At 45.6% G+C, this 24,286-nt stretch overlaps 1 protein-coding gene across 9 annotated transcripts in view; it reads right to left on the bottom strand.

Moving 5' to 3' along the window:
- Positions 1-24,286, bottom strand: part of EIF4G3 (eukaryotic translation initiation factor 4 gamma 3) — a 57,419-nt gene that overhangs the window by 8,941 nt on the left and 24,192 nt on the right. For 7 of the 9 annotated variants that reach the window (XM_044282464.1, XM_044282470.1, XM_044282469.1 and 4 more), the window contains 8 exons: positions 7,415-7,503; positions 6,955-7,162; positions 4,344-4,531; positions 3,927-4,046; positions 3,639-3,815; positions 3,330-3,527; positions 2,404-2,550; positions 588-824 (listed from right to left, as the gene is read on the bottom strand). In XM_044282464.1, coding sequence (XP_044138399.1) covers positions 588-824; positions 2,404-2,550; positions 3,330-3,527; positions 3,639-3,815; positions 3,927-4,046; positions 4,344-4,531; positions 6,955-7,162; positions 7,415-7,503 — 1,364 coding nt within the window. Of the gene's footprint in view, positions 1-587; positions 828-2,403; positions 2,551-3,329; positions 3,528-3,638; positions 3,816-3,926; positions 4,047-4,331; positions 4,532-6,954; positions 7,163-7,414; positions 7,504-24,286 lie in introns of all 9 variants that reach the window. The other 2 variants (XM_044282462.1, XM_044282463.1) reach the window with 2 other exon arrangements.

Genomic DNA, 24,286 nt, shown 5'->3' with positions numbered 1-24,286 from the left:
AACAATCAGATCATACAACGGTCTGATCAGAGGGGCTGCTAACCTGAAGCTCCTCATCTCTACATGGACCTGCACCTCAGACTAAACCTGGTTATAGCCCATCACTGTCTACAGACCTGGCACTAGGGACGCATCAGTAAAATGAATGTACTAAGCATGCACTAGCTGAAGAGATAAAACTTTCTATTGCAGTAAAGTAAATCTTTTGCAGTCTAATTCACATGTTCGGCAATGAATCGCACATATTTCAAGGATTTTGTTTGCATTATTCCCCATGGGCTGCCTTCCTGTAGTTGTGCTACTGCACTCCATATTAAGGACACCATAGACCAGGCATGTCCAAACTGCGGCCCTCCAGCTGTTGCAAAACTACAACTCCCAGCATGCCTGGGAAGCTTACAGCTATTAGGGCATGCTGGGAGTTGTAGTTTTGCAACAGCTGGAGGGCCGCAGTTTGGACATGCCTGCCATAGACGCTATAGAAGATAGCTAAACCAAGGAACCAACTACAGGATTCAAACCCAACTAAGTATTTGACCACCAACATTACAGTAGGTCAGGATAAGCTTTAAAGTCTCAGTGATTACCTTCGCCTTCTCAAAGTCCAGATCCTTGCCGATGGTGGTGAGCAGCCGGCACAGACACTCCAACGACTCCTCATCATGGTTCTTTAGAAGTTTTACTACACAGTCATGCATGATCGCCTCCGTTAACATCTTCAACTTGAAAAGTTCTCCAATAAACTTAATGTTCCCTATGGACCTTCGCCGAGCTTTGTCTCTGGCTTCTTCTAGTTCTTCCTGAAGACGAGTCTTCTCTTCCGGCTGCTGACACAAAGAGCAGTCACCCATCAAGTGGGGGGTGCAGCAGTGGGCACCTCAACTAACCCCAATAAATACAAAAAAGAGCCCATCAAGTGGGGGGTGCAGCAGTGGGCACCTCAACTAACCCCAATAAATACAAAAAAGAGCCCATCAAGTGGGGGGTGCAGCAGTGGGCACCTCAACTAACCCCAATAAATACAAAAAAGAGCCCATCAAGTGGGGGGTGCAGCAGTAGGGACCTCAATTAACCCCAATAAATACAAAAAGAGCCCATCAAGTGGGGGGTGCAGCAGTGGGCACCTCAACTAACCCCAATAAATACAAAAAAGAGCCCATCAAGTGGGGGGTGCAGCAGTGGGCACTTCAACTAACCCCAATAAATACAAAAAGAGCCCATCAAGTGGGGGGTGCAGCAGTGGGCACTTCAACTAACCCCAATAAATACAAAAAGAGCCCATCAAGTGGGGGGTGCAGCAGTAGGGACCTCAATTAACCCCAAAAAAGAAAAGAAAAAAGCCCATCAAGTGGGAGGTGCAGCAGTATTCACCTCAAGTAACCCCAATGAATAAAAATAACAAAATAAAAAAATTGCAACTACTCATTACTTGAAAAGATCCCCTGTGAGTTTATCCTGGAGGCGCTGCAACTAAATTCCTGAAACAATGGGGGAAAAGTGGTTATAGGAAAAGCCCCCATAACCGGTAGGGAACCCATCTAGTGGCAGCTTGCATTGCTATTACTAGTATAACCATTACAATTCCAACCTTCCCATAAAAGCATGCTGACAACCTGGCCGAGGGGGGGTTTACTCAACAGAAGAGATGTAGACAAGCTGCTGCCAGACCTTCTGTCCCCTGCACACACTTCTGGAAGCCAATTATCTCCAGTAAGGCTACTTTCACACTAGCGTTATTCTTTTCCGGCATAGAGTTCCGTCAAAAGGGCTCTATGCCGAAAAAGAACTGATCATATCCCAATGCATTCTGAATGTATAGAAAACCGTTCAGTTTGCATCAGTATGCCTTCTGTTCAGTCACTGTCAGGCGTTTTGGCCGGACATAATACCACGTCCGTCCAAAATGCCTGATCAGTTGCCGGAATGCCTGATCCGGCATTAATTCCCATTCACATTAGTGCCGGGATCCGGCATTGCAAAACAACTGAAGGACGGATCCATCCATCCGCATGACAAGCAGAGAGACAGATCCGTTCTTGCAATGCATTTGTAGACGGATCCGCACCCGGATCCGTCTACAAATGCTGTCAGTTGTCACACTGATTGGCAGATCCGGCAGGCAGCTCCGACGACGGAACTGCCTGCCGGATCACACTAACGCTAGTGTGAAAGTACCCTAAAAAAATAAAAAAGAATCGGGTAGGAGAAAATCCAACATAGCCGATCCTCATTTCCCTGGACCAGAGGAATGGCCACTGTAATCCGATTGCTCAGAAATAGAAACATCTTGTATTAGACTGTAATTCTTTATACCCCTGTCCCAACCGAGGGTTTGTCATGTCTCCTCACTAGTAAATGGTGAACAATCAGCAGAAAACCTTCTTGCACAGATTCTCATCTTACTGTTGTAGCCAAATCCAGGTCTTTCTGCTTCTTCTCAAAGACGTCATCATCGACTTTGTCCTTCTCAAACTCCTTCTGACATCGGTTGAGAAGTAATTTGCGGAAGTTCACAGTGCTCCCGGGCTTGTCAGCCATCGGTACTTTTAACTATATGGAAACAAAGATGACTGTGGTAATGCCTCCGAACGATTCCTGCTGTCAGGGTGCAACACATCTTAAATCAGGCACCACAATTCTGCCGGCGGCCGCATAGTTAGGATCTGTTACAAATGTGAGAAAGTTGTGGGTCCAACAGGATAGGACCTGCCCCAGAACAGGGACCCTGAAGTGAAGGGGAGCACATTCCACAGTGTCCTCACATGCACAGTACCCTCTCCATTCACAGATATGGGACTCGGCTGTCGTCAGAACACAGCAATGAATGGAGAGCAAGCCGTGCAAGCGTGTATACCTTTCCATACCTGTTATGGGAGTGCCGGAGATAGCTGTGAATGGAGGGTGGCTGTGCCAGTGTACCTGGTCTCTATTCACTTTGGGGGTCCCATTCTGGAGATAGGAGCGGGATATCAGACAGGCTGATATTTGTGGAATATCCTAGAGCAGGCATGTCCAAACTGTGGCCCTCCAGCTGTTGCAAAACTACAACTCCCAGCATGCCTGGATAGCTTACAGCTATTAGAGCATGCTGGGAGTTGTAGTTTTGCAACAGCTGAAGGGCCGCAGTTTGGACATGCCTGTCCTAGAGATACACCACATATCTTGAGATGGAAACACCCCTTTCATTGTAATGAGCGACACTGGACGTCGCTGTAAAGATTTTATTTCAGTGAATTGAATTTGCATGGTCGGCACACAGAGCTGCCCACTGAATTACTGCCTGTAATGATGAATGCTAATAGCCTGCATGCTGGAGTCAATATACTCACAGTGGCAAGGCATCTGCACATGTTGGCATACGCCACGGAGAAGCTGGGCTCATCGATCGCCTTCTCAAACACCAAGTCAATCACCCCTTTTAGACGCTCCTCTGTGTCCACAGTCAAATCCATCACCTGCTTTATCAACTGGTTGAACATCTGAGGCGTCAGTTTGTTCAAGATGCTCCGAACCTTACGGAAAAGAGCCTGCAATGAGATGGTCCATGATACAAGCTGAGACCCTTCTCCCCACCAGCCATGACTGCTGTTCTCCATTTCTACAGATCGTTCACCGTCATCCATGCTGTGTGCACTCGCCTGTGTCCGGATGCTCTCTGGGTCCTCCGCCTGGGACTCCCTCTTAACACCGGGCTTCCATGCGTTCTCCGCTTTCTTCAAGTAAACTTCATCTGTCACTGAAATGTTCATGATTATTTTCCTGGGCTCCCGCCTCTGCCCTGGCTGTGAACGTCTGGGGCCCCCCACATTCAGCAACTGGGGGACACAACAGCAAAAACTTTACAAGTTTACGTGACAAAGTGCAGATCCCACGCTTCCGCTCAGGGGAACACGATCACTAATAAATCACAATGCACAAGTACTTACAGGTATGCCGCGACCTCCAGGTGCTAACCGGCCAAAGTCTGCATAGGCAGGAGTGAAGTCTGGTCCCTTCTGCAGCATTCGGGGGTCCAGGGTCCTCATTGCAAGCTTTGGCTGATTGATCTGTTAACAAACAGTAAAATGTAAAAAAAAAAAATAATAATAAAAAACAGTAACAGCTACCCATCGTCCCTGGCTGTATATCTGCACTACACCAACCAACATCTCCATAGTAAGAAACCAGGCCCATACTCACCGGCCTGCACACACAGAGGCGTAGGTCGGGCAGAGCGAGCAGAGCACGTCTACCGTTACCTCATCCACAAACATTCACAATGGACCCCATAACTCAGCTGATCTGTTCTACCTCCTAACATGCAGGACATGAGACTGCACCTAGACACCTCCCTCTCTCCTCACTTTGTCCAGGACCACATCGCTGATGGGCGGCAAGCCTTCGGGCTTCTGCACACATGCTGGCATAAACTGGAACCCCAGCAGGAAATCCCGGTCGTACTGTCGCTTTCCGTCATTCTGCACGTTGGAGGCAGGTGGTGCAGGGACATCCAGAGAGGATTCTTGGGAGGGCTGCTCTGCGGTTTCTGATCCTATGAGGTACAGGGTGGAGCACAACACACAATTACTACTCCATCTGAAAACATTGCAGTTACTCTTAGATCAAAGCTTTCACCGATTGTCAGTTTACAATTCTTACTGGATCAGTGGAGTCTCTCTATAAATGCATGACGCTACTTATCCTGAGTTACATCCTCTATTATACCCCAGAGCTGCACTCGCTATTCTGCTGGTGCAGTCACTGTGTACATACATTACATTACTTATCCTGTACTGATCCTGAGTTACATCCTGTATTATACCCCAGAGCTGCACTCACTGTGTACATACATTACTTATCCTGTACTGATCGTGAGTTATATCCTGTATTATACTCCAGAGCTGCACTCACTATTCTGCTTGTGCAGTCACAGTGTACATACATTACATTACTTATCCTGTACTGATCGTCAGTTATATCCTGTATTATACTCCAGAGCTGCACTCACTATTCTGCTGTGTACATTACTTATCTTGAGTTACATCCTGTATTATAATCCAGAGCTGCACTCACTATTCTGCTGGTGGAGTCATTGTGTACATACATTACTTATCCTGTACTGATCGTGAGTTATATCCTGTATTATACTCCAGAGCTGCACTCACTATTCTGCTTGTGCAGTCACAGTGTACATACATTACATATCCTGTACTGATCGTCAGTTATATCCTGTATTATACTCCAGAGCTGCACTCACTATTCTGCTGTGTACATTACTTATCTTGAGTTACATCCTGTATTATAATCCAGAGCTGCACTCACTATTCTGCTGGTGGAGTCATTGTGTACATACATTACTTATCCTGTACGGATCCTGAGTTACATCCTGTATTATACTGCAGAGCTGCACTCACTATTCTGCTGGTGGAGTCACTGTGTACATACATTACTTATCCTGTACTGATCCTGAGTTACATCCTGTATTATACTCCAGAGCTGCACTCACTATTCTGCTGGTGGAGTCACTGTGTACATACATTACATTACTTATCCTGTACTGATCCTGAGTTACATCCTGTATTATACTCCAGAGCTGCACTCACTATTCTACTGGTGCAGTCACTGTGTACATACATTACTTATCCTGTACTGATCCTGAGTTACATCCTGTATTATACTCCAGAGCTGCACTCAGTATTCCGACGGAAGGCACAAATGTAATATGAACAGAGCCTTAGTCTGCTCTTAGCAAGTGATTTACGATTTAGTGTCGGTGCCATACCGACTGGAGGGCATGTTTCTATATGGCAGCCCTAACCCTGGGTTCACACCTGAGCGTTCGCGATGGAGCGCTCTGTATGCGCGATTGTACGGGCGTTTACAATCGCGCATACAGAAACAAGCGAACGCCCATTGTCGCGCGTTCCCGAAAGTCTATGTGCGGGAACGCGCGACAAAACGCCCCAAAGAAGCTCAAGAACTTTTTTGAGCGTCGGGCGTTTTACAGCGCGATCGTACGCGCTGTAAAACGCCCAGGTGAGAACCATTCCCATAGGGAACCATTGGTTTCTCCTTGTTGAGCGTTTTACAGCGCGTAGGAACGTGCTGTAAAACGCTCAGGTGTGAACCCAGGGTAATTTACTGCAGGGCATGGTTGTTTAGGGAAAATCTTTTCTCACTATTTTCCCCTTCTTTGGTCCACTGACCCTATGTAGACTATTTTTGAGTTGATTTATCCCCTTCCCCTTTGTGATTTTTTCAATGCAATTCATTAATTCTGGTCAGTTTGTTACCTTGTACCAAGTATACCCTATTTTGTCCGTTTCCCCTTATGAGTTATCGAACGAAACGTTGCACGTCGGGAACCAACTTGTAGGGTCTTTTAGGGATATTGGCCGGGTATAGGGTCAGGTATCCGTACGGTGTCGCCCCTTTTGGGGCGAGTGCTCTGTATACATAGGTAGGGCATTCCTAGCTCCCTTCACATAAGTAGGGTGTTTTAGGGCAAGTTGTTTCTGATGTACTAACTACACATGAGGTTATGAGCCACCAGTCTGCATGCCGACATCGTATCCAGTAAGGTGCATCGAGGCACCAGGAGAACGTTTACTCGCCAGTAGCCATTTGGGACCGGTGTTGGACTACATCCTACGCAGCACACCGAGCCGCCTTGTTTGGTGAGATCATTCCAATGATTTGATTTTTCTCCATTGTGTTCTATGGGCCTTGTGGCTCTTATTTAGGGGACCACATTGTTTAATAACTACTTTATCTGTATGTCTTTTGTGGTGTAGCGTAATTATTTCAGTATATTAATGAGTAAAAGTTTAATTTTATCTCCCTTTTGCCCCCTAGGTTTTTTTTGGTAGCATATATTGATTTTGGGAGTTTCTAAGAGAAGTGATTAATTCCTCTTCATTGTTATATATATTCCCCATGGTAAAGCACAGTAAGAGCAGTATAGCGGCACACTACCTGATTTATACGGGTACTCTTCCTCAGGACCTGCCGGCTCTGCTCCTTCACCTTCGGACATGTTATCTGCTCCATTGCGCAGCGGTTCAGCTTCGCCGTTCTCCTCGGGCAGCTTAAGGTAGGGGTGTTCCGTCTCATCGCTGACTATGCCATTTTCCTCTTCGTCCACAACCTTCTTCTCTTCTGCCGTCTCCCCCTGCTCCTGCAGCTTAGACATGGACACCATGATACAGGTCAGTGACTCACTGGTACAGCACCGCTCGGGGATAATTATGCCTGACGCGCTATGGAACAGCTGCGGTGACACAGCACATGCCGACATGTCTCCGCTCCGTGCCTGCATATCATGTGATCAGTATGATGTGTCTGGAGCTAGAATAAAAATTCTGAGTCCCTTGAACATGTGATGAGGATGATGAGCTTCATCGGACCCCCGGACCCTCCCCAGAGCAAAGCTTACCTCAACATTGTGTGGCACAACCTCGTCAGCATCCGGACTCTCGTCTTTTGGCTTCTGCCACATCTTTGGTGAAGCTGCGACTGTCTGAGCTGTAAGAAGATTTGTAGCACAACGTGAGGAACGTTTACCGGAGGCGACATGTGACGGGGCACTAATTTAATCTATGATAGCTGTGGTCGTACATCACTTTTATTTATACCACGAGGCGGCCGCTGGAGCCGACACACGGGGCACGAGGACCTGAGCTCTGGATGCAGAAGAGGAAACTGTGACGCAACTGTACAAAGCCCTAAGCGTCCCTCCACCCTGGGTGCTGCCAGCCTCATGGCAGAAACAAGGAGGAACAATATTAGGGATGGACTGCTGAAGCCCATGAGTGGCCACAGTGGTCACATGACAAAGCCGGTTGCAGGACTGGGAGTGGCTGGGAATGGGGCAGTGGTGCAGGCATGGCAGGGCCGCGGCTAGATGAGGATCGGGCACATGTTTAGACCACTGAGGTTGTTGGCTCCTGAACAGCCACTTTAAAAGGGTGGTCTCACCTGAGACACTGGTGGCATATCGCGAGGATATGCCATCGATGTCTAATAGGTGCGGGTTCCACCTCTGGGACCTGCACCCATCTCTAGAACGGAGCCGCAAAGCGAAGGAGAGGGCACCACGCATGTGCAGACACCCTCCATTCATTTCTCTGGGAGTGCTGAAAAGAGCCGAGCAGCGTCATTGGTTATCTTTGGAACTCCCATAGAAGTTAATGGAGAGTGCACAGCGCATGCGCAGTGTACTCTTTCACTTTGGAAGCTCCGTTATAGAGTTTGGTGCCAGTCCCAGAGGCGGAACATGGGACCTATCTGACATTGATGGCATATCCTAACAATAATGACATCAATGTGGCAGGTGAGACGACCCTCTTTATTAACAGGAAATCTTGAGACCCAGATAAAGGAGTTCATCAAGGCAGGAAAGAAGTTATGTTATTAACCCCTTAACAACCAGGCACTTTTTGGGGGGGATTTATTGCACGTGGTGGTTTAAGGCCTCTTTCACACTTGCATTGTCCGTGTACTCCACTTGCCGGAATTACACGCCGGATCCGGAAAAACGCAAGTGGACTGAAAGCATTTGAAGACGGATCCGTCTTCAAAATGCTTTCAGTGTTACTATGGCAACCAGGACGCTATTAAAGTCCTGGTTGCCATAGTAGGAGCAGGGAGCGGTATACTTACAGTCCGTGCAGCTCCCGGGGCGCTCCAGAATGACATCAGAGCGCCCCATGCGCATGGATGACGTGCCATGCGATCACGTCATCCATGCGCGTGGGGAGCCCTGACGTCACTCTGGAGCGCCCCGGGAGCTGCACGGACGGTAAGTATGCTGCTCCCCCGCTACACTTTACCATGGCTGCCAGGACTTTAGCGTCCCGGCAGCCATGGTAACCACTCTAAAAAAGCTAAACATCGGATCCGGCAATGCGCCGAAACGACGTTTAGCTTAAGGCCGGATCCGGATCAATGCCTTTCAATGGGCATTCATTCCAGATCCGGTCTTGCGGCAAGTCTTCAGTTTTTTTGGCCGGAGCAAAAAGCGCAGCATGCTGCGGTATTTTCTCCGGCCAAAAAACGTTCCGTTCCGGAACTGAAGACATCCGGATGCATCCTGAACGGATTTCTCTCCATTCAGAATGCATTAGGATAATCCTGATCAGGATTCTTCTGGCATAGAGCCCCGACGACGGAACTCTATGCCGGAAGACAATAACGCAGATGTGAAAGAGCCCTAATGGTTGTCATTTATTTCTTGGACTGCCAACATTTTTGCAACGTTTTTATGCAACACATTTGGTTTTTTATTAAGTTTTTTTTTTAATCAATTCTGTTTTCCAGCTTTATTTGGGAAAAACTGCAAAAAATACATTTAAAAAACATTGTTAACACTATAGTGTCTTAATCTTTACATATGCAAATTGACACCAGAATATATTACTAAAATGGGTTCTCTATTTTGTGTCAGTGGTTTTGATATATAATATATAACGTTTGTGTGGACGAGGAGATACTGGTGACTCTTTAGATTGGCGTGAGAGTTTTTATTTTTTTTCATATTACTTTTTTTACTTATTTTTGGCACATATAAAGGCCCTGGGGGAGGGAACATTATATATATATATATATTAATTATATATTTTTTTTTTGCACTATTTCCACTGTAACTGGTGCATGCAATGGAGCCCCAGTTACAGGAAAAAACACCCCCGTGAGGTCACTTTAACCAGACAGAGCTGATCAGGGTCTGCTGAGACCCTGCAGCTCTTCTATGCACAGACACCCAGTGATCACTTGGTCCAGTAGAGGAAGTGGCATTACTGAGGTGATTCAAGTCAAGCTTTCCACTTCCCTAATTCAGGCTCTCCAGCTTGAAGGACATCTCAGCAGTGGGAAAGTCAGCACAGACCCGTACGAAATCTCACACATGCGTTATTACACTTTAAGAGCTCATGCACACAATGACATTTTCTTTCCATTTTTTGGGGGGAAATTACTCCATGTGCATTCCGTTTCCGTAGGTCCTTTCCACAAGAAAACAAACAAAAAAAAAAAACAGAACATGTCCTATTATTGTCCGCATTACAGCCAAGGTTAGTACTGTTCTATTAGGGGCCAGCCATTCCGTTTTGCAAAATACGGAATGCAAACGGACGTCATCCGTACTTTTTGTGGATCTATGTTTTGCCAACCGCAAAATACATACGGTCGTGTGCATGAGCCCTAACTCTGCGCATGTGCACTACACCCTGGTGAACTTACGCAAGATTCTGTACAGGCATGTGCGGACGTTCCCACAGCTCTGGGATGTCAGTGAAGCCTTGATGTGAACCCATTCATCTACATATATGTTATACGTCTTTTTACATGAATGAGAAAAATGTGCGCGAGAGGGGGGCCACTGGACACAGCATCAAAATACTGAGGGCCATTTGGGGGAGGGGTTAAAAAGCATGTGACAGGTTCCCTTCCAGTCTAACACTTCTGTTTTGAAATGCTACTCCCCTTTCTACACCACCCCTTTAAGATTACATCAATTTTTGCAAAATTTTCTAAAGTCGTAGTGTATACTCTGGCATTAGTCAGCGCAACGGGCTAAAACCACCCACTTTCCCAGCCAATTTTCAATACTGGAATAAAGAAAAAAATCCCCAAAAAATGGCAAAAAATTTTTGGAGATTATTTGAAGCCAGAATACCTCACCAATATCTCTGCTCACTGTTTAATCAGTTGGCAGTAAAAAAAAAAAAAAAGAACTAAAACTTGGAAGACCTGTCCTTAACCCCTTAACGACCGCGCCATTTTTCACCTTAAAGGGATTCTGTCACCAGTTTTTACCCCCTCCAGATAAAAATATGGTTATGTTCAGGGAGCTTTAGTGATTCCTAATGTGGTCTTATAAATGTAATCTGTAGGCTCATTTTGCCTAAAAAACGCTATTACTAACCTGTCATTCATAAAAATAAGGTGCCCAAGGGGATGTAAATGGATCCAAGCTGCCGCCCGCACCCGCCGCCGTTCGTGCCCAGCTCCTCCTTTCCTGACATCAGCGCCGCCTCAGAATCCTGTGTGACGCCTTCCGGCTCTCCCTCACTCCCCCCTCCTTCTTCTTCTTTAACATCTCGCGCGTGCGCACAGGCCCCTGCGGACTTCTCTGTTCGGCTTCATGGAGCGAAGTGCGCATGCGCCGGAACTTCGCTCACCTCCCGATGACCTGCACACTCGCTCCATGAAGCCGAACGGAGAAGTTCGCACGGGCGCATCAGGCAGAGGCCTGTGCGCACGCGCGAGATGTTAAAGAAGAAGGAGGGGGGAGTGAGGGAGAGCCGGAAGGCGTCACACAGGATTCTGAGGCGGCGCTGATGTCAGGAAAGGAGGAGCTGGGCACGAACGGCGGCGGGTGCGGGCGGCAGCTTGGAGCCATTTACATCCCCTTGGGCACCTTATTTTTATGAATGACAGGTTAGTAATAAAGTTTTTTAGGCAAAATGAGCCTACAGATTTCAGTTATAAGACCACATTAGGAATCACTAAAGCTCCCTGAAAATAACCATATTTTTATCTGGAGGGGGTAAAAACTGGTGACAGAATCCCTTTAAGGACCAGACAGATTTTTGCAAATCTGACATGTGTCACTTTATGTGGTGATAACTTTAAAACGCTTTTACTTATCCAAGACATTCTGAGACTGTTTTCTTGTCACATATTGTACGTCATGATAGTGGTAAATTTGAGTAAAAATTTTTTTGTAACTTTCCAAATTTCAGGTTCTCTGCTTTCAAAACAAATAGGGATACCTCAATATAATGGTTATTACTCTACATTCCCCATATGTCTACTTCATATTTGGATCATTTTGGGAATGCCATTTTATTTTTTGGGGACGTTACAAGGCTTAGAAGTTTAGAAGCAAATCTTGAAATTTTTCCGAACATTTCCAAAACCCACTTTTAAAAGGACCAGTTCAGGTCTGAAGTCACTTTGTGAGGCTTACATAATAGAAACCACCCAAAATGACCCCATTTTAGAAACTACACCCCACAAGGTATTTAAAACTGATTTTACAAACTTTGTTAACCCTTTAGGTGTTCCACAAGAATTAAAGAAAAATGGAGATGAAATTTCAGAATTTCACTTTTTTGGCCGATTTTCCATTTTAATAAAAAATTTTACAGTAACAAAGGAAGGGTTAACAGCCAAACAAAACAATATTTATTGCCCTGATTCTGTAGTTTACAGAAACACCCCATATGTGGTCGTAAACTGCTGTACGGGCACACGGCAGAAGGAGGAGAAATGGAACGCCATATGGTTTTTGGAGGGCAGATTTCGCAGGAATAATTTTCAGATGCCATGTCACATTTGAAGACACCCCAAGGTACCCCTACAGTGGAAAACCCCAAGAAGTGACCACATTTTGGAAACTACAACCCCCCAAGGAATTTTTCAAGGCATGTAGAGAGCACTTTGGCCCAACAAGCGATTAATAGAATTTAGAAATATTTGGCTGTGAAAACGAAAATTTTTATTTTTGTTACAAGAAAATGTCTCTTTAGGTCCACATTATTTTCACAAGGGGTAACAGAGAAATTACACCCACAATTTGTTACCCATTTTGTTACCCATTCCTGAATATCGCAACACTTCATATGTGGTCATAGACTTCCGGGGGGGCATCCAGCATGGCGGCATTTTAACGACGCTCTCCACACCAGCCGCAAAATCCGCCGGCCTCGGCGTCCTAAAGGGCAACCGACCCGACACTAAGGAGGGGACAAGTCCCCCTGTGGTAGCGCGGCTTGGAGGGCGGCAGTGAGTCATGCTGAAAATTCCCCCCTCTTCATGCTGAAAATTCCCTCACTTCTCTTCAGTCACTTTTGAGCCAATAGTGACAACTTGTGGCCTATTACGGCACAACATCATCTATCACCAGCACTGATGCTTCTACAACTCTTTATGGCCAAATTTTGCTTGGTCTTCCTAATGGTATAAATATCTTACAAGGATTACCCTCCCAAATAGCTAACGCAATTCAATCATCAGTTACACAGGCTTAAACCAGACAGAGATTATGGACAAATTTGTGGTCAAGAACTCTTCTAAAACAACACGTACCACCTCTCAGACGCAATCTGCCTTAGTTGCCACTGATACCTCAACTGATGATGATGTCCAAATCTGCAGGCAAATTGGCAAAAAAAAACTCCCAGGAATACTCAAGGCTCCTCCCAATCAGCCTCGGATATGCCCTTCTCGTCTGAACTTATTACAGATGGTGACATCACGCCGCCTAACCTCTCCCCTAGCTAGATATGACACTTCGCACTCCCTGGTGGACGGTTGCAATCATGCTTCTACCGTGGCGCAAGAAGTCTCCAGGGTTCTCCTACCTCTCTTTGACAAAAGACCGGAGGTACTCCATTCCTCCATTAGCTCTGCCTTACAATTAATTACCACAAACTCTCAAAAAATCTCAGACCTAGAGAATAAACACGCAGCTCAGGAGATAACCATCTCCAACTTGGAATGCACCGTACAACATTGTAGAGAAGCAGAGTCGGCTTTAACCGCTAAACTGGAGGACCTGGAGAAACGGGATGGCCGCAACAACCTTAGATTTATAGGCATCCCGGAAAGTGTTACTGGGGACGACCTACTCACATATCTTACCGTGGACATTCCTGCGGCATTGGGCCTGGACATGTCGACTGATAAACTCCATATTCAACAGGTACACAGAACTGGACCACCTAAATCGGCTGGAATGGACAACCCAAGACCCCGTCCGGTCATCGCAAAGTACTAGAATTGGACGATTAAAGAACAGATCCTACGCGCGTACGGACGCCAACGCACCCTGAAAATACAAGGACACAACGTCTTGTCTTTCAGGACTTTTCCGCGTTGGTCTCCCAGAAACGGAGAGCATTTACCCCAATATGCCAAGGTCTTTATAACAGGGCGATTCGATTCCAGCTGCTTTATCTGGCAAAATTACGAGTGCTGGAGAACGGCAGTCAACTAATTTTTTAAAGATCCGTGTGACACCCAACGCCCCTTCCGCCTTGATCCAGAGAACTGAAGCCTGTACCACCATAACGGGAGGGTACCATGTACCTTTCTATGCCCGTGATCTCACCATGGTGGGAAACATATGGGTCTCACTGCCCCCGCAGTACTAGTCTGTGAAATGCTGTTTTGTTCACAATGAGACCCACCTTTGTTCGCATCAATGTGCAATGGTTTACATGTTTTTTTGTATGTTCTGTTTTTATTAATGCCCACTCATCGCCTCTTATTTTCCTCCTCCGGGAACTTGGCCGTGTCGCGCGGGCCCCTAAGTACTCCACCACTGTCTCGCCACTCTATTCTCTGTTGCTGCTGGGACGACGGGGAATGATTAGTCGTGATGCAATTCCTGAATCTCTACATCATAGTCTCGAGATCAAATGACATCACGCACATCTCATGACACAGGGGACTATCACACCCCCTCCACACTTAAACTGATATCTTGGAACATAGCGGGCCTCAATAACCAAGTCAAACGAAAAAGGGTCCTCACCCATTTAAAACGCATGAAGCCGGATGTAATATTCTTACAAGAAACACACTGGAGGCGAGGGTCCGATAGGGACCTACGGGCGACTTGGCTTGATGGATGTCACTCATCGGACTATACGTCCAAAGCCAGAGGGGTAGCCATACTATTCAGAAGGGGCTTAGGGGCGTCAACATAGGAGGAACTGAAAGAAAAAAGGGGTAGATATATACTGCTCCAAATACAAATAGCGGGGAATTCTTACACTCTTTTAAATATATATGCCCCTAATCAGACGAACACAGATTTTTTTGCCAGACTCCAGGCCCTTCTCCTACCATCTATCCCACTCTAGACAATTCCGCTCCACAAACATCACTTAGACCGTCTTCCAGAGACCTCACCAATTTAATGGAAGCGGTCTCCCTATGTGACCCGTGGAGAATTCATCACACCACCTCCCGAGAATATACTTTCTACTCGGCAGCACATGCTAGCTTTTCAAGACTTGACCATTTAATAATATCATCTTCACTTTTCCACACTATCCACGACACCTCGATTATGGCGATTGCGATTTCAGATCATGCGCCCATCACCATGACTATACAAGCCTTGGAATCACAAATTAGAACTAGGCTATGGAAATTTCCCACATATTTATACAAGTCGGACGAGTTCCAGGACTACCTTAAAATACACTGGGCTAATCTTGTGGATGATAACATTGAACACCTCGACAACCTTCCACTCCTATGGGCAACTTCCAAGGCATCATTATCAAATACATTCAATTGAAAAGCAAAAAGACGGCCGAAAAATTATCTTCCCTACATAAAAATCTGCTTACATCCTAACAGTCATATATTAATTCCCCTTCCTCCCACACCAAACCAGTATATGAAGAAACTAAACAGATACTAGAATCATTTGTCCAGAGTCAGGCAAATTGGCTGACCCGACTGGATCAGAACAAATACTATAGGGAGGCAAATAAACCGGGACGTCTCTTGGCGCGCCTGACCCAAAACCACATTAAACATGCCCACATTCACCCCTTACATGATCCCGCTTCTATGGATATTACTACTGAGATTGGAAAGATCAGAGACATATTTCACTCGTATTACGAGGATTTATACAGGGCTACCCCAACAGAGCCGGACAAAATAGCCTCCTTCCTCGAATCTCTGGATCTCTCTACTCTTACGGAGGAACAACAATCAGTCCTAGATGCGACTATTACAGAGGCTGAGGTACGAAATGGGATTTCCTCCTGGCCCAACAACAAAGCCCCTGGTCCTGACGGACTCTGTTACGAATATTACAAAATGCTTAACCCCGAGATCATCCCTGTACTAACCAAGCTTTACAATGCCATATACAAAGACCATGCGGCGGTGGACTTGTTCCTAGACTCTAGGACAATATTACTTCCCAAACCCAATAATGACGTGACATTGCCACAGTCTTATAGACCCATATCCCTTCTCAATAGTGATTACAAATTCCTGGTGAAAATCCTATCAATTAGATTACAAGACATCCTCCCCAAAATCATACACCCCTCACAAAGAGGTTTCATTAAATCTAGACAATCTGTCAAAAACATCAGGGCAGACATAGCCGCCACCCTTGAGAAACAAGATGGTAATGCCCCCCCCCCCCACACTATTATTAAGTCTAGATGCCGAAAAGGCCTTTGATAAAGTGTCATGGCCCTTTCTGAATGCTGCTCTATCCTACAGAGGATTTGGCCCGGTATTCTCCAATTTTGCCATCTCCAATTGGATGTTCGCGCTACGCTCACGGTAAATGGCTATAACACCCCCTATTTGGATATTTTTAGGGGCACTAGGCAGGGCTGCCCTCTTTCTCCTTTACTTTTTAATCTCTTTGGACCTCCTCTTACATCACTTACAGCCAGCCACTCCACACAACAGTCATAATTTAGGCGCATTTGCAGATTATATTCTGTTAATCATCAAAAACCTTGAAATTACACTCTCACGAACATTACAGAATCTAACTGATATTGGACAACTCTCAGGATATACCCTAAATCTAGGTACATCTGAAGCCATGCTCCTTAAAGGCCACACGAGACCGAGGTGGACTGCTCACTTCCCATTTCAATGGCGCTCGCACTCTATATCATACCTGGGGGTACAGATCACCAAGTCATCGGGCAAATTATACAATGCAAACATCGCTCCCTATATCCGTGCGCTTGAGGACAAATTGGCAGGCTGGCGACACCTTCCTTTGTCTTACATGGGGCGGGCGTACCTTCTTAAGATGGTGGAATTCCCCAGCTTGTTATACCTTTTACATTCACTACCAATATATTTACGCCCTAGGTATGAGAAGAAAATCAACTGTCTATACCGTACATTTATCTGGCAGGGTTGCCGCCCCAGGAAACCTTAGATTGTCCTACAACAGCCTAGAATGAATGGGGGGTTGAACTTTCCTAATATAAGGGCTTATGATATCACAGCTCTCATGGGAATTTCTATAGACTGGATACACCACACGTCCATGTTCTCAAATAGGGGTCTAGCCCTCCCTAACTTACTCCATAACCCAATGGGAGAGATCCCAGAATGAGCCAGGGAAAACATTTTATTAATGTCGACTTGGGCGTGGCAAAAAATGAGAATCCTCAAAAATCTAGACCCCCACAACTCATTACATATGACCCTCTTAGCTAACCCACATTTCCAAATGGGGTCACCACATTAGAGATTTTTCTGAATGGCATAAGGGAGGAATAGCTTTTCTCAGCCACTTGGTGGACCACACCATAGATAAGATTCTGTCATTTGAAACTCTCAAAACTAAATACCCCACCATTAAGTTTAATTTTTTTCCCTTACCTACAAGCCAGTAGCTATCTCCAGAAGTTACTACCCAACCTAACCCCTTGAGAATGGAGTCTGGCTTTACAGGCCTCTCTCAAACATACTCCTACCTTAAGGGGACATACCACCAGTTACTATAAATTTCTAAATGCGCCTCTAGATCAGGGATGGCCAACCCGCGGCTCTCGAGCCACATGCGGCTTTTTGCCTCTTCAAGTGAGGCTCTAGTGGTGGAGCTAGGGAAGCAGTCAGACCAGAGCACTCTCCACCCTATGCTCAGATCTCCTTTCTTGATCGGGCACCGTTGCTACTGTGCAGCTCCAGCTCGCTTGCCACTACGTCTTAATGCACACAGTGTCAGAACTTAGTAGGTTGAGACGCGCATTATGACCTGACACTGTGCGTATCAGGTCACAGTGGAGACCGTGTCGGGCCTGTGGAGTAGCAGGTGCCTGATCAGGAGTCCGATCAGGAGAGGTAGGCGATTTCTTTAAATTATAGTACCGAGCATGGGGGTCTGATCTAAGCATGGAGGGGATCTTATCTGAGCAATGGGGGTCTGATGTGAGCATATGAGTCTGGACTGAGCATGGGGGGGGGGGGGGGGTCTAATCTGAGTATGGGGGGGTCTAATATGAGTATGGGGGGGGGTCAGATTTGAGCATGGGGGGGTCAGATCTTAGCATTGGGAGTCTGATCTGAGCACAGGGGGTCTGACACTGGGAGTCTGATTTGTGTTGTCTGATCTGAGCATTGGGGGTCTTATTTTGGGGGTCTGATTTGGAGTTCTGATAAGGATTGGGGATCTTATCTTAGGTCAGATGAGAATTAGGAGTCTGATGAAAAATATATTTTTTTCTTTTCTTCTCTGCTAATGAAAAATAAGAAAAAAAACTCAGAGCAGATAAAATAAAAATAAAAATCTTATTTTTCACCGCTAAAACCTAGGTGCATCTTTATAGGGTGAAAAATACGGTGACTCGTGTGTAAATATATAGCTTGTGGCTCCTGGTAGTCATACGTTTTTTTTCTGGCTCTTTGTGTCTGTAAGGTTGGCCACCCCTGCTCTAGATTATAGTCAAGGGCAATAACTAAATGGCTTAGCGATATCCCGCAACTGACGATGTCCACTTTGTATCAGGCCCTGGAACGCAACCTCCGCTATTTGCCGCCCAGTCGCTAGGCAAATAGCGGAGGTTGCGTTCCAGAGCCTGACACAAAGTGGACATCGTCAGGCACCCAGGCATATATATATCTCCGGTACAGGGCCATCGTATGGGCGTCTTTGAATCAGATAGCTGCTTCCGTTGTAGAGAGGCAAGAGCAGATATTTTTAATTGCTTATGGCTATACAATCCTTTTTGGGTAGAATACACACATTTACCACCACCCATCTGACGTCAGCAGCACCTTTAGACCCTATATGGCCCATATTTGGATACACTGACTCGAACACAACACGGTGCACCCCTGGCAGCCAGAAACTAATAAAACTATTTAATAGCAGCAGCAGGGGGTCAAGACCATCCTCCATACACGGATCGATCCTACACCCCCACCATTTAGGCTATTCCTTGAAAAACTTTCCTTCTTAATGAAGATGGATTGGATAGAGGCGTCTTCAAAAAAGGAGGCTCACGTGAAGCAATTTTGTGTGTGCTGGGAGAGTTTTATAGATATATTGCCCCTTCGGGATAGGAGATGTATTGAGGAATGCTTCCAGCTCACCTCCTAGTACCAGACAAGAATCCTATTAAATGGCTCGCCTATATCAGGGATGTGATTTAATCTGAGTGCTCAATGGGGGTCCCTGCGCGCCGCGTGCATGTTTAGATCTTACATGTACTGAATATGGAGAGGAGATGAATGAGCTGGGCTAATGTTATGTTTCATTTGCTCCGCGGTTTGCGGAGAATTTAGTTATGGTTCTTCCACCACTTTTTCCCCCCACACCCATTTTTTCCCCCTCCCCTTCGGAAAAAACCAACAGACATCGGAAGGTTGACGAAAGCATTTTTAATATATTGCTCTATTGGCTTGTATTTGGACCATCACCAGAGACGTGTCATAAATAATACTGATCAATATTACTGCTCTTAGTAAAATGTATGTTACTCTTTCTTATGTCAACCTTAAATAAAAACATTTGAAAATATGTGGTCGTAAACTGCTGTACAGGCACACTGCAGGGTTCAAAAGGCAATGAACGCCATATGGCTTTTGGAGAGCAGATTTTGCTGGAATAATTTTCAGGTGCCATGTCACATTTGAAGACACCCTGAGGTACCCCTACAGTGAAAAACCCCAAGAAGTGACCCCATTTTGGAAACTACCACTCCCCCAAAGAATTTTTCAAGGCATGTAGAAAGCACTTTGACCCAACAAGCGATTCATAGAATTTAGAAATATTTGGCTGTGAAAACGAAAATTTTTATTTTTTTACAAGAAAATGTCTCTTTAGGCCCACATTTTTTATTTTCACAATGGGTAACCGAGTAAATTACACCCACAATTTGTTACCCATTTTCTCCTGAATATGGCAACATATGTGGTCGTAAACTGCTGTATGGGCACACTGTAAAGTTCAGTGTACTGATAAACAACAGCTTATGTATTCAGTATCCTACGAATATATATATATATATATATATATATATATATATATATATATATACACACATATATACACACACACACACACTTTATATGGTAGGACAGTCGCTAAATATAGCAGCTAAAAGAAACAAGGGTCTCAAATTATATCAAAGAAATATGTTGTATATTATATGCCATCACATTGCAGAGGCTCTGAGCTACCAGAACATACAAAGTTCTAGTCCCCTTTTATAAAACACCCGTCAAGGTATTCATCTAGGGATGAAATGAGAATTTTTAGCTTTGTTATGAATTTTATTAGAATACCAATTGAAATGTGGAGAAAAGGGAAATTTCAATTTTTACCAGCATACAGTTTGATAAAATGATCAAAGGGGGTTTAGTTAAAAGTCAACAGAGGTGTGGTAGATTCTAAACCAATCCTTTATGCAAAGACCCGGCTTTGAGGGGCACGTCTCACAATGATGAGTTGTGTCTTTCCTGATTCCATTTCTGGAGCATACCCGATACCCTTTTTCGTGGCCTTCTCCGTGTCTCTGTGGGGGGGAAATGCAGTCCTCGTATTATTCTGCTCTCACTTCCTGTGGACCTGCTCCCTTCCCCTTCCTGTTCCCAAATAAAAAGGTCTTTATTACTTTTTCTTGAAAGTGCGGGAATTTTCCTCTGTTTGCTGCACTTCTGTATATTACAAGAGCATTATAGAGGGCTATTGGCGTCAGGTGCAATGCCAATTTTTGATACCATGCTGGAGTTTTGCGGAGGTGTGTGGTTGCAGTACCGGGTCTGACAGATCCACGCCTCCCATAAACATATTATAGTCCTGGATGCACACAGGTTTGGGGACCGATTCTGTGGATCCACAAACTGGAACAGGGGTGGATCTGTCAGCATGTAGGGTATCACGCTTGTCTTTGTACTTAACAAGCATCATGTCATCACTGCAAACTGCCCGGCTTACCCCCACTCTTATCCTTTGGTTTATAAAATTTTTAAGCAGATGTTTTTGGTTTCGTCTGATCGTTCCGCATGTTCTCTGGAAAACAGGCATTTCAGTAGTCATTTGTGTAGAAGTTGTACCCTTGACCTAGCAGGGGGTGAATCAAGTCCCATACTATTCTGCCTGCTATTCCAAGAACAGGGGGGCACTTTGGGGGTTCGATTTTTGAATCTTTTCCCTCGTAAACTCTGAATGCATGTGGCTTTCACATAGTTTGTAGAGTTTGATGCCATATCTTGCCCATTTGTTGGGCAGGTATTGGCGAAAATGCAGTCTGCCCTTGAAGTGCACAAGGGATTAATCAATGGACAGATGCTTTTGGGGGGTGTAGACCTGGTCAAACTTTAGATTATATTAATCTATAATGGGCCAAATTTTGTATAATCGATCATATCCAGGATCATTAGGGGGTGGACAATTTGCATTATTGTTATAATGTAGAAATTTCAGGAGAACTTTGAATCGGGTCCTGGACATAATGGTGCGGTATATTGGCGTGTGATGTAAAGGGTAAGTGATGTTTTTTTTTAATTATCCCCATATTAAGTATTGGACCCCAAATTTTTTTCATTTCCACAGGGTTCGTGGGGTCCATTGAAGGGGTCTTGCATAGTATGAGTTGGGGTGGGCGGCTAAAAATTGATTGGCATAAAGTAGGGCTGAAACGATTATTCGATTGAATCCAGTAATTAGACACAAAAAAAAAAAAAAAAAAATTTACATCGAGGATTCGTTTGTGTCATGTGACCACGGAGCGGGAGTGAAGCGCTTGCTATAACTTTATGCTCCGTGGTCACCCGCCGGCCCGCACCGCGCTGCACTGGATCCTGACACATCATCAGGTCATAGTGCACATAAGCGCGCACTATGACACGATGCTGTGTGACGTCAGGATCCAGTGCAGCGCGCGGGGAAGAAGAGGAAGCAGTTGTGGAGCGGCGCCCCTACAGGAAAGGTGAGTATTTTATTTCACTGGCGCTGGGGACATGGCACTGAAGGGGGACAGCCGGCAATGGATGGCATGGACGGGCTGACTGATGGAACTGGGGGAGGAGGGGCTGATCTGATGGCACTGGGGGGACATGGAGGGGCTGATCTGATGGCACTGGGGGAGTAGGGGACATGGAGGGGCTGATCTGATGGCACTGGGGGACATGGAAGGGCTGATTGGATGGCACTGGGGGACATGGAAGGGCTGATCGGATGGCACTGGGGGACATGGAAGGGCTGATCGGATGGCACTGGGGGAGTGGGGTACATGGCAATGGAGGGGCTGATGGCACTGGGGAGTGGAGCTGAAGGCACTGGGGTGGGGGAGAGCTGATGGCACTGGGGGAACTAATGCACTTGGGCTGATCGCAAGGGGGGAACGAAGGGTGTTGGGGACTGATGGCAGGGGGTCTGATGAGTTTTTATAAAAGAAAACAGTCTATTAATTCATTTTTTCTTATGAGATTACTCGATTAATCGTAAAAAATAAATCGATAGAATACTCTATTACTGAAATAATTGTTTACTGCAGCCCTGGCATAAAGATAAGTTTCCTCCACCATCATACCTATCAATTCATCAGAAAAAAAAAAAAAGGTAAAAAAAAAAAAATGTCTGTAGTGGCCGTGGAGTCCGGCCCCTGAGGTACAAAGTTAGTAGCAGAAGGTGGGGTCATTTGTAGAAGCTGATGCGCTGCTAACTCTACTGCGTCTGTGAGAGGGTTCGTACATAAGGAACGTTTCCTCTTCTCCGCTGTCAGAGCCAGGATCTGAGGCTAGTATGGCATAAGCCTCCTCGCCGCTGTACACCCGTTGAGACATTTTGTAATCCTAATACTAACTTGGAAAGTAAATTATTTAAATTATTATTTTAATTCTATTCAGAAAAAAAATAGAAAAAAAAAATAAAAAGTGCTACAAAAGCAGTGGAACTTTTATCTCAGTCACAGCTGGCAAAATCAGTGACAAGGACTGGTCACAGATAGAAGATAGAGGTTCGGAGGCATGGGGGGAGGCGGTGAAATGCAGAGTATTTATAATCAGAGACAAGTACTAAGGTCCCCAAAATTGTATTAATTTACTTTTTTTTTTTTTTACAATACACGTTAGTCTAACTGGCCGTCAAGGGGGAGTTGTTCTGTCCCCGACACAGAGGGGTAAGTTGCGTTTCAGGTACACAATCTCGGCCGGGGAGCATTTAAATGAACGCCGTGCATGTACGGAGGAATGCGTTCTGGCACAGCTTCCCCCGCCGTACATGCACGGCGTTTTGCGTTAAGGGGTAAAAAAAGAGTTTTCCGGGTCTTTATTACTGATGACCTATCCGACTCCAGGCACCCCCGTGATCAGCTGTTTGAAGAGGCTGCGGTGCTCCGGTGAGTGCTGCAGCCTCCTCACACCTTACCAAGCACAGCGCCATACACTGGATAGTGGCTGTACTTGGTATTACAGCACAGCCTGGTTCACTTCAATGGGACGGCACTGCAAATAGGCCGTGGAGCGATGAATATGACCGGCCTAGAAAGAAGACGCAGAGCTCACCGGATTACCACGGCCACCGAACAATATTAGACACACCTGGAAAACCCCTTAAACTAATACCTCTCACAGCTGAAGGTTTGTTATAATCTATCAGTGCAGCCAAATTCGGCAGCACAAATCTCCCTCCTGCTCCGATAGTTTGCCATTGTAGAACAGGAGTGTTTGGCCTGGATTCACTGTAACAAACCAGCAGCTATGATTACTCCCATTCACTGACAGCAAGGGGAGGTACTGAAAGAATAGTTATATTAGAAAGTGAATGAAACTTTTCAATACACAACGATGAAGATTTCTTGCTGTAAGATGCCACAGTGCTTTATTCTGCACAATGGGGGCCACTATTTAACACTGATGGACAGGAAAATTGGCTTAGTTGACCAATCAGCAACCAATCAGATTCCAACTCTTATTTTTCAGAGGTCCTTTGGAAAATGAAACAATCGATCTGATTGGTTGATGTGGGCAACTAAGGCAGTTCTTCTCTGCATCAGTCTTGATAAATCTCCCCCGATTATGTCTGCCCCTCAGCTGCGATCTCGGTTATTTAGGCGCACATCCATCTACCGCTCCTGCTGTACGGACGGCTCTCACAGATTACGGCACTGCAATACATTGTGTAGTCCATGCCGATCAGCGCCAGCCTCGCCATGGAGTGACCCGCCATACCACCGTTCACCTCCATGGTGACCAGTCACGGATCTCGTATATTTCTAAGGGGCAAGAGGTGCCCTAAACAGAGGCCTCTCTGCTATTAATTCCTATACATGTCAGGCATGACCAT

The sequence above is a fragment of the Bufo gargarizans genome, chromosome 2 (assembly GCF_014858855.1).
Source record: "Bufo gargarizans isolate SCDJY-AF-19 chromosome 2, ASM1485885v1, whole genome shotgun sequence".
Classification (NCBI taxonomy): Eukaryota; Metazoa; Chordata; class Amphibia; order Anura; family Bufonidae; genus Bufo; species Bufo gargarizans.
The sequence above is the reverse complement of the archived record's forward strand: the minus strand, read 5'-3'. Positions and strand labels throughout refer to the sequence as shown.